The sequence below is a fragment of the Clupea harengus genome, chromosome 1, assembly GCF_900700415.2.
Source record: "Clupea harengus chromosome 1, Ch_v2.0.2, whole genome shotgun sequence".
Classification (NCBI taxonomy): Eukaryota; Metazoa; Chordata; class Actinopteri; order Clupeiformes; family Clupeidae; genus Clupea; species Clupea harengus.
In genome coordinates, this window is record NC_045152.1 from 24,543,819 (window position 1) to 24,553,818 (window position 10,000).

Consider the following 10,000-nt stretch of genomic DNA (forward strand, 5'->3'; position numbering starts at 1 on the left):
GGAGTGTGTGTGTGTGTGTGTGTGAGTGTGTGTGTGCGTGCACCTGTCTGGAAGTGCTCCTCAGGAGAGGATGCCTAATGGGATCACGGAGTGTTTGAAAGTGCTTCTCCCCAGCCGAAGAGGAGGAGGCTCGAGCGCTCCCATTGGCTAGCGGTTGAAGCACATGGCAGAATGGGAACAAAAACACGCGCCCCCATTGGTGGAGCTGTAGGTCCCTCCCCCTCTGGCTCTGCTTAGCGACAGAGATGAAGGTGGTGTGAGACTGACTCAGTGGCTGCTCCACCAGTAGGAGGATCAGCACGGCCTCTCTGGAGCCCTCCCCCCTCCAGCTTTCTTTCCTTTTCTCTTTCTCTCTCTCCACTCTCCATGTACCAGGTTATTGGACCATACGTAATGTCTGTTTTGGGACTATGTCCCCTGAGATGCACAGTACACCTTCTCTTGCTCTTTGTCTCTGTGTCTGTCTCTCTCTATCTCTTTGTCTCTCTGTCTCTCTGTCTCTCTTTCTCCATCTCTTTGTCTCTGTGTCTGTTTCTCTCTATCTCTTTGTCTTTGTGTCTGTCTCTCTCTGTCTCTTTGTTTCTCTTGTTCTCTTTGCAAAAAACATTTGATGTTTGTCGATGACGTGGCAGTGTTGTTGATCTGTGAGTCTTGGTGATTGGGCCACAATGGAGATACTGTACATACATGAGGCTGACTGCTCTGGTGAAAAAGAAAACACAAAGACAAAATGTTCACATTGATACAAAATAAGCAGAACCTTAACGTATCAGTGTAAGTGGACGAGAGCAGTGTTAGTGTCAGTGGCTCTAAAGGCCCTCCAACTCATGTGTTTAGTGATGGGGTAGCGAGGTAATGAGAGAGAGAGAGAGAGAGAGGGAAAGGAGGGAGAGGGAGAGGGAGAGAGGGGATGAAAATGATGAGGACTGACCGCATGACTATGCATCATTGACTCATGTCACCATCTCATACTCTTCCCATTAGTCTAAATAACGCCCTAATCTCTCACACATCCCCATTCATAAATTATTTGATGTAACCGTTCTATGTTGGACTGTGTTTGTGTACCTGTGTGTGTCAGAGGGTGGGGGGAAGGTTGTGAATTCTTAGTGTGTGTCTGTGCATTTGTGTGTTTTTCTGTGTGTGAATATATGTCACAATGAATATTAGTGGGCACATAGTGTTTCGTTTTTCCATGTCCCTGTCCCCATGTTTGAGTGTTTTGCGTATCATTTGGCATCTGTGTTTGCATGTGTGTGTTTGTATTTTGGTGTGTACATACATGTTTGTGTATGTGGATCTATGTCCACTTGTGTGTGTGTGTGTGTGTGTGTGTGTGAAGTTCCACTGAAGTGTATTTGTGTGTGTGTGTGTGCGTGTGTGTGTGTGTGTGTGTGTGTCTGTGTGTGTGTGTGTGTCTCAGAGACATATGTGTGAGTAGGGAAGGGAATTTTAAATAGGACAGCTACTCATACTCAGTCCCTCTCAGAGGGCTAGTCAGTCTAAGAGCTGTACATTGCATTTTACTGCAGCCAAGCGCTGGTACCTGTTCACAGCCAACCAGCATGGCCTCCTGTAAGGAGACACTGGGCCCCTCTTACTGCAGTCTTTGCTGTAGGGTCATAATAATCTCTCTCTCTCTCCTGCTCTCTCTCTCTCTCTCTCTCTCTCTCTCTCTCTCTCTCTCTCTCTCTCTCTCTCTCTATCTCTCTCTCTCTTTTGCTCTCTATCGCTCTCTCTCACGCTCTCTCTCTCTCTCTCTCCCACTCTCGCTCTCTCTCCCTCTCTCTCTCTGTCTTTCTTTGTTTCTCTTTATCTCCTCCTATGTCTCCCTCTTATCTGGCGTGAGGGGAGAGAAGAGCCTGGTGGGGATTGATGGCTGAGGAAATTGAATTTTCTTTATCACTACAATCCTGAGGCATGCAGCTGAGCGAGCCCTGGACACTCACGTGTATTACACACAACACACACACACATAAATATATACACACACACACACACACACACACACACACACACACACACACACACACACACACACACATACACAGACAGCTTTTTATTGGTTGTGTAACAGTCAGTGACAAACAATCATTACTCTCCACTCTCTGAGTTTGTGCAACTCAAGTGGGGGAACCTCCTCAGCTGACTTGCTTACTGTAAGCTTAAAGGGAGGAATTGCTGGACTTGCAGAAGTGCTTGTGGGCATGGGCTTGATGCCAGACCATATGGATTACAAAACTGAGTCTGTGTGTGTGTGTGTCTTTGTGTAAGTGTGTGTGTGTGTGTGTGTGTGTGTCTTTGCCCGTGTGAGTGTGTGTATTGTGTTAGGGCAGTATGTTCCGAGATTCCTGTTCACCATGATATGTTACAAAGCTTTGGTATGATGACAGAGTGTGTGGATTTCCTGAGTTTGGAGTGATGTGATGTTTTTTTTATTGGTGACTGGACTGTGGGATGTTTTTCTTTTTGGTGCTGTATACTGACGGTGATATCATCTCTCTATCTCTCTCTCTCTCTCTCTCTCTCTCTCTCTCACTCTGTCTCTCTCTCTCTCTGTGTCTCTCTCCAGCTGCCGCAGTAGCAACAGGAAGAGTCTGATCCTCACCACCACCTCCCCCACGCTGCCTCGCCCTCACTCTCCTCTGCCTGGCCACCTGGGTGAGTGCAGCAGCTCCTACAGGCTCCTTCATGGCCCACATGGAGATGTAGACCCTCAGAGGAAAAGGCTCCTCAACCTCGTCCCCTTGGGAGTACACTTAGGGACCCTCTGGCTTTCAGTGGTCTAGTGCCCAGCTCTGATTAAGCCTTTGGAGCCCTCAAGGATACTCATTTGACAGAGAAGATTTCTCAGTGTAGAAAACACTAGGATCTTTCAGTTGTAGATGACACCTTTTTTTTCAAAAGGTTCAGAACAAAAGGTCCAACTCCTTACCACACAAATAGCCTCATCCCACATCATTGAATCATTCCACAGAGATGAAAAGGTCCAAAAGGGAAGGTTCTTATGAACTTGGTATCATACAGTACATATACTTTTCTGTGCTCCACACTGTTGTCATAGAAGAATGTGCAAAAGATAAATACGATCTGCAGGAGTTGCGTGAGATTCAGATCCATTAGAAATAGAGGGGCTTGTTTCTGTTTGTGTGTTTTGAGGAAAGTGTCCTCTCTGGCCTTCCCTCTGGGTAATCTCTGTGGGCACCAGCCTCTGCTGACTCATTCATAAGACAGGCACAGTCTGCTCTCTGTCAGTCTGTCCTCTGTGAGCTGCCGTAGACTGCGTTGTTGAAACATCACCATTGTTATTATTGTTGTATCAACAGGAAGCAGCCCCCTGGACAGCCCTCGAAACTTCTCCCCCGGCACCCCTGCCCACTTCTCTTTTGCCTCGTCCAGACGGTAAGGACTTCCAAGTCTCACAGCAGTAATTACTTCATTATTATGTTAGAAGAGGACCTGGCTGAAAACAAGTGGACAGGCATTAGAGTCTCTATGTAATCTTAAATGACAGCCGGAATGATGGGCAGTCAATGGAGGGTATATATATTTTTTTGCCTGAAGAAGCATGTATGTGTGTATATGTATTAGCATACATGTTAGCATAAAATCTGTCACTTTCCCTCTCCTCTCTGTTGAGCGGAGCTGACCAGGGATGCAGCAGTGGCTGTTGGCTCTGGGGGAGGGGGGTGGGGGCAAACGTCGTCATTAGCTCTCATTGGCCTACTTTCGCCGGCTCCATCTGGAGATCTGAGCTCAGCCCTGTCAGTCCCGATTCAGCCCCAGCAGCCTCCCCCTCCCCACAGAACTGATCCCTGGCCAGCTGCGCTTAACAAGAGAGAAGAGGGAAAGTGGCTGAGAGTCCACAACACTGCAGAGAGTATCTCTCTCATTTCACTACATAGCTGTGTCCCTGCGTCAGTCATAGCATAGGGAGGAGGAGTGGCTGGGGAAGAGAAATGTAGGGAGTTCAGCACACCAAGAATGATTGGGAAAAAGGGGATTCGTTGGTTTAATCATAATTAGTCATGCTGTCAGATCTTTGTCAGGTAGAATTTGTGGAGCCGGTGGTGATCAATAATCAATACATACATAATGTGTCAGGGCAGGGTTCACTGGTTTTACTGCTTTCAGGAATACTATCAGTGATAGAACTCATCTTCCTCCTCTTCTTCCTCCTTTCCCTCTCTCTCTTTCTCTCTGTCTCTCTCTCTCTCTCTGTTGTGTAGGGATGGACGCCGGTGGTCCTTGGCTTCTCTCCCTTCCTCTGGATACGGAACCAACACCCCCAGCTCTACGGTACTTGTTAGCTGTTTACACAAAGTATATGTATGATAAGTTCCAATGCACTTATCGGCTTGCAGATGTGTTGCTGCATTGGAGACGAACCAGAGTTGATTATTCATAGCCCATGGAAGACTGTAGCACTGCTTCTTAACTATGAAAGCATGCATTAGACCAAAAATTCTTGAACATCGAATGATAGATCATATTTATTTTGGCATTGGACATACACATAGTTAAACACATACTTACCAAGAACCTTCGGATATCCCTTGTCTCTCTCTCTTTCTCTCTCTCTCTCTATATATATATATATATATATTTATAGTATATATAAAAGCAAGACACACACATTTCTGCATTTCTCAAGCACTCTTCTCTCTTTTCCTCGAGGCTCTCTGTACTCTCTGTATGTCTCCCCTCATCACATTACATAAGCCCATCCCAGGGACAGGGGGACATGAGCACTCACACACACACACACACACACACACACACACACACACACACACACACACACACACACACACACACACACGCACACACACACGCACACACACACACTGGATGGGTTGAGGGAAGATGCAGCAGAGAGGGAGAGGGAAATCTAGATGGGGGCAAGGACCAGTGCAGAGAGGAGAGAGAGAGAGAGAGAGAGAGGGAAAGAGAGAGAGAGAGAAATAGATAGAGAGAGGGAAAGAGAGATGGAAGGAGAAATCGAGTGAGTGAGAGTGAAAAAAGGATGCAGCATTTCCAGATGAAGAAAGAAAAGTACCTGATCAGACACCTCTAATCTGCTTATCTCTTTCATGTTCTCCGTACGGCCTCTGATTGCAGCGCTTGTGCAGATTACTGTGTCTGTGTGTGCGCGTGTGTATGCGGATGCAAATGTCTGCAGCAGGGAAATGTTATGATATTGTGTCAGGATCTTTCAAAGCAGGGGAAAAAAACAACAACACACCCCTAGAAACGTAAAGCATGCCTGACACGAACGAGATTGTGTTTTCCTTCGCCGCTCAAATTTGTGGCAATGCACCGATGTCTCCCGCAAGGAAACCTGTCGAGTAAATAAATGACAGAAAGTGCAGCACTGACAAGGTCTCCAGTGCACTGAGACTAGCCCCCCCCTCTTCAGCTCTCTCAGCATCCACTTTAGACTCTCTCTGCCCGGGGACACAATGAACAGGTGGGGACAGACAGACAGACAGACAGACAGAGTGGAAGAGAGTCTGAACAGACTACCTGTGCAGTCATTCATCACTGTCAGTGACAGGCTGTGCTGTCAAGAGGACCTTGATGGTGATAGATGAACTGTTGATTTGACTGTAGCCTTCTCTATTGATACGTTTCATGTCTTATTAGGAGCATCAGGACTGTTTGTGTGTGTCGAGGGGTGTACTCTCTGATGCGGTACTCTCTGTACACTCTGATCCCCACCGGCTGGGTGACTCGGTCTGGGTGAAGTTTTCAGCCTGGCTGCAGTCACACTTTGAGATCGTCGCCCCTGGAGACGGGAGATGGGCTGTTTGTTTCCCATCCATTATCTTATTGTTGTCTTCCACTGAATGGGAAGTCTATTACGCTGACAAATGAGAGGGGTGCCTGGTGGAGGCATGGCATGCTAACGCTCTGGAACAACTGTCTCTCTTCCACCCCATCTCTCTCTCTTTCCTCCCCCCCCCCCCGGCTCTCATCTTTTGTCTCCCGTCTCTTTCTGTGAGTTTTTCATCCTGCCCCCTCCACTGCATTCGCACCTCTCTCTTCTTCTTCTTCTCTCACTCCTCTGTCTTCTTCCTCCATCCATCTCCATCTCCCTCTTATTCTATTTTGTTCCTCCCACTCTTTATAATCTTTATGTCTTCTCAACATCTCTTTTCTTTTTTCCTTCCTCTTTCCCTCTTCCTCTCCCTCCCTCCAGTCTTCCAGCTCCTCTCAGGAGCGTCTGCACCAGCTGCCATTCCAGCCCACCATGGACGAGTTGCACTTCCTCTCCAAGCACTTCGGCAGCACCGAGAGCATCACCGACGACGATGGCGGACGCTGCTCTCCACTTGTGCGCCCACGGTCACGCAGCCTTAGGTACACACACCCACAGATACACACAGACACACACACACACACACACACACACATATTCAGTGCAAAAGTACAAATTACAAAGTCATGATAATGATTACATGCACATACAGCCAATGTGCGCATGTACATACACACGCACGCACACACGCACACACACAAACACATACACACACACGCACACACACAAACACATACGCACAAACACAAACACAAACACACACACACACACACACACACACACACACAGGCTAAGCAAATGTCCATAGAGTGATTGTGATCTCTCCTCCCCAGCCCGGGCCGCTCGCCATCCTGTTACGACAACGAGATCGTGATGATGAACCATGTGTACAAAGAGCGCTTCCCAAAAGTGAGTTACGTACACGCACAAGGACTCACGCACACACACACACACACACACAACTGCACACACATACATTGTCCTTTACACATACGCATCAATGCATGTGTCAACAGCCCCAAAAATGAGTCACATTGCCCACAAGGGAAATTACCTAAACCCTCACACACACACACACACACACACACACACACACACACACACACACACACACACACACACACACACACACACATTCACAGACTCAGTCACACACACACACACACACACACACACACACATTCACAGACTCAGTCACACACATAGGCAAATAGACAAAGATGTGCACTGGTACATGCACCCACATCATCATGCCCGGCCTTCATTGATTTGAGTGTTTTACTTGTACATGTTTTATTCAAGTCGACGTAGAGTATAATGACTACATGGGTTTATGAGAGCACGTGTTCCCGAGTTAGCTGACCTTCTGACCCCGGCCTCGCAGAGGAGAGGAAGCCTCAGAGCCAACCGCTCGCTGTGTCTCTCCCATACTAAACACAAGCCCGGGGTGATGTACATGTACATCTTCTTTCACTCTGCTGGGTCTTCGGCAGCGCCTCTCATACAACTGATATATTTCCACACAAACTACCCCGCCCCCCCCTACCACCACCACCCACCACCATACCTGCTTACGCACCGCGCTCTGCCCCTTGCCTATGTCTCGCAGCCACACGGCCACACACGGTAAACTAGGCTCACACTTGGCACTTGATGGATGCTTCAGGCATCCTCTGGGGCGCAGCCAGATTCAAGTTACAGGTGCCATGGTAACAAGGGATGTATTGATTCAGGAGTCTGGTCTGGGGATCGGCAAGGTTGATAATCCTACTGGGGGTTGGTTAGAATAAGGAGCAGGGTTCTAGTGGGTGGGGGTCGGGGGATGGTCGGGTTTTTCTGGGCTAACAGAAGCAACCAGTGGATTATATTTCCTGGACTGTTTTCTGACCTGTAGGTTGGAGTACTAAGAACATCATTTTATGAATGAAAGGGTAAATGGAGCAGAACTGTGGAGCATCCTTCTGAATGTCATACTCTCTTCTTCACTGCCTCCATTATCTCTTTCTCTCTCCACCTCCATCCATCCCTCTCTCCCTTCCATCCTCCGTCCTTAAGGCCACGGCGCAGATGGAGGAGCGTCTGGCCGACTTCATCCAGGCCTACTCCCCCGAGGACGTGCTGCCCCTGGCCGACGGCGTCCTCAGCTTCATCCATCACCAGATCGTGGAGCTGGCCCGAGACTGCCTGACCAAGTCACACGAGGACAGCATCTCCACCGTCTACTTCTTCGAGCTTCAGGAGAACCTGGAGAAGCTGCTCGACGATGTGAGTCCCACACCGCACGCATAACCCCACATGCTTCTGGAACAGCCAGTGTAGAGTGATGATCAGAGGGGGTTAATGTGATGAGACCTCTGGCTTAAATGTCATATTCATGCAGTACACACACATGTCCACACACACACACACACACACACACACACACATGGTCACATAAGACCCAATAGTGGGTCTTGAACTATTTGATGGATATGGAGAAGTCTCCTTAGCCAGTGAGAGATATTATACATTGCAGTGTATGCAGGCTCTGCAGAGGTCTAATGAACATGTCAGTGTAATTCTTATTAAAGGCTTTTAACAGTGAAGATTGGTTTTAACATACATTCTGCATTGTCATTCAAACTTAATTAAAAGAGGGTTTTTTTCCTCTGTTTAATATGGGTTACAGATCTCTTTTTATATGAGCAGAAATGAAATTCAGAGCGTAGATGAATGCTAATGACACAATTATGCCTGTTTGACAGACACAGTGCAGATAATGGTAGTTGAGGAACGTTTATCTTGATTGGCCATTCAACGATGTGATTAAATCTGCATGAGTTTCCTGGATGGTTTTAACAGGCTGGATTGGATTAAACTGCCACGGCAACTCAGCCATTTTGTTTTATGGCATTCTCTGCCTTAGCCGTAATGCATCATTACAGACAATGGTGTTATTAATATGGACTCTAAATCACAGCTTGGATGACTTGCAGATGCAAAGAACAAAACAAAGAGATCAAAAATTTTTAATTATCTGTAGAGGGGCAAAATTACTCAAACAGGTTTATGACCACATTCATTCTCCCTTGACTAAGTCGTTTTTAACAGCCGAGTAGAACCAGACACCTAGTCACGACAAAAGCTAGGATGGGAGCAGTAGGTGGGTGAAGTCAGGATACGTTTTTAAGTAAGATATGACTTCGATGTTTCCTAACTTATACCTATTTCCTCCTCTCCTCTGCAGGCTTTTGAGCGTTCTGAGAGCTCGGAAGTGGCCTTCGTCGCTGAGCTGGTGAAGAAACTCCTCATCGTCATCTCCCGACCTGCCCGACTCCTGGAATGTTTGGTGAGAACCGTGTTGAGTTCTGTGTTCTGTGTTTGCGTGACCTGCTTCATCTTAGTCCCTAATCTGTCCTCCTGATTATGCAGTGCAGTGTTCCACGGTCTACCCAAAACAATCAGCTTCCCAAAATGCTACATCTTGCTCTCTGTGTTATTTGGCAAAATCAATTTGTTTCACAAATATTACCTTAAAAAGCATTACTTTACCAAAGCCCAGACAGAGAATAAAGTAAAAGACACACACACACACACACACACAAATTACAAAAAAGGACTGTCTGCTGTGGCGATTTCATTTGCATTTAGATTAAAAATTCCTATTTGCCTCGAGAGCAGCTATATCACTGGCTGCCCTGAAATCTTCGAGCTTAGCGACTCACATCAGCTGGTTCGCACAGTAATTTCAATGTAAGACACTGAATGTGGCGTCGCCCCCCCCCCCCCCCCCCCCCGGCTGTCAGGAGTTCAACCCTGAGGAGTTCTACCACCTCCTGGAGGCTGCGGAGGACCACGCCAAGGAGGGACATCTGATGAAGACTGACATCCCCCGTTACATCATCAGCCAGCTGGGACTCACCAGGGACCCCCTGGAAGGTGAGAGACGGAAAGAGACACAGAGCAACAGAGAGAGAGAAAGAGAGAGAGAGAGGAAGAGGGGGAAAAAGAGAGAGAAAGACTGAGTGAAAAAATGATGACCTGGTGGTTGCGTAAACAGTCTTCAGTCACAGAATAAACGACTGGGGACTTTAAGCCAACCACAGCCCTGACAGAAATCCAGCCCATCACCTTTGCCCCCTCTGTGTTTATTTGTTTTCCATTGTTTTCTCTCCTTCCAAAGCACAACATGTGACTTGG

The 10,000-nt window shown here is 47.4% G+C and overlaps 1 protein-coding gene across 2 annotated transcripts in view; it reads left to right on the forward strand.

Moving 5' to 3' along the window:
* Positions 1-10,000, forward strand: part of mast1b (microtubule associated serine/threonine kinase 1b) — a 37,596-nt gene that overhangs the window by 13,905 nt on the left and 13,691 nt on the right. For both annotated transcript variants that reach the window (XM_042708305.1, XM_042708306.1), the window contains exons 3-10: positions 2,573-2,661; positions 3,327-3,402; positions 4,230-4,299; positions 6,203-6,363; positions 6,655-6,730; positions 7,877-8,086; positions 9,048-9,149; positions 9,607-9,739. In XM_042708305.1, the coding sequence (XP_042564239.1) occupies positions 2,573-2,661; positions 3,327-3,402; positions 4,230-4,299; positions 6,203-6,363; positions 6,655-6,730; positions 7,877-8,086; positions 9,048-9,149; positions 9,607-9,739 (917 nt within the window). The remainder of the gene's footprint in view (positions 1-2,572; positions 2,662-3,326; positions 3,403-4,229; positions 4,300-6,202; positions 6,364-6,654; positions 6,731-7,876; positions 8,087-9,047; positions 9,150-9,606; positions 9,740-10,000) is intronic.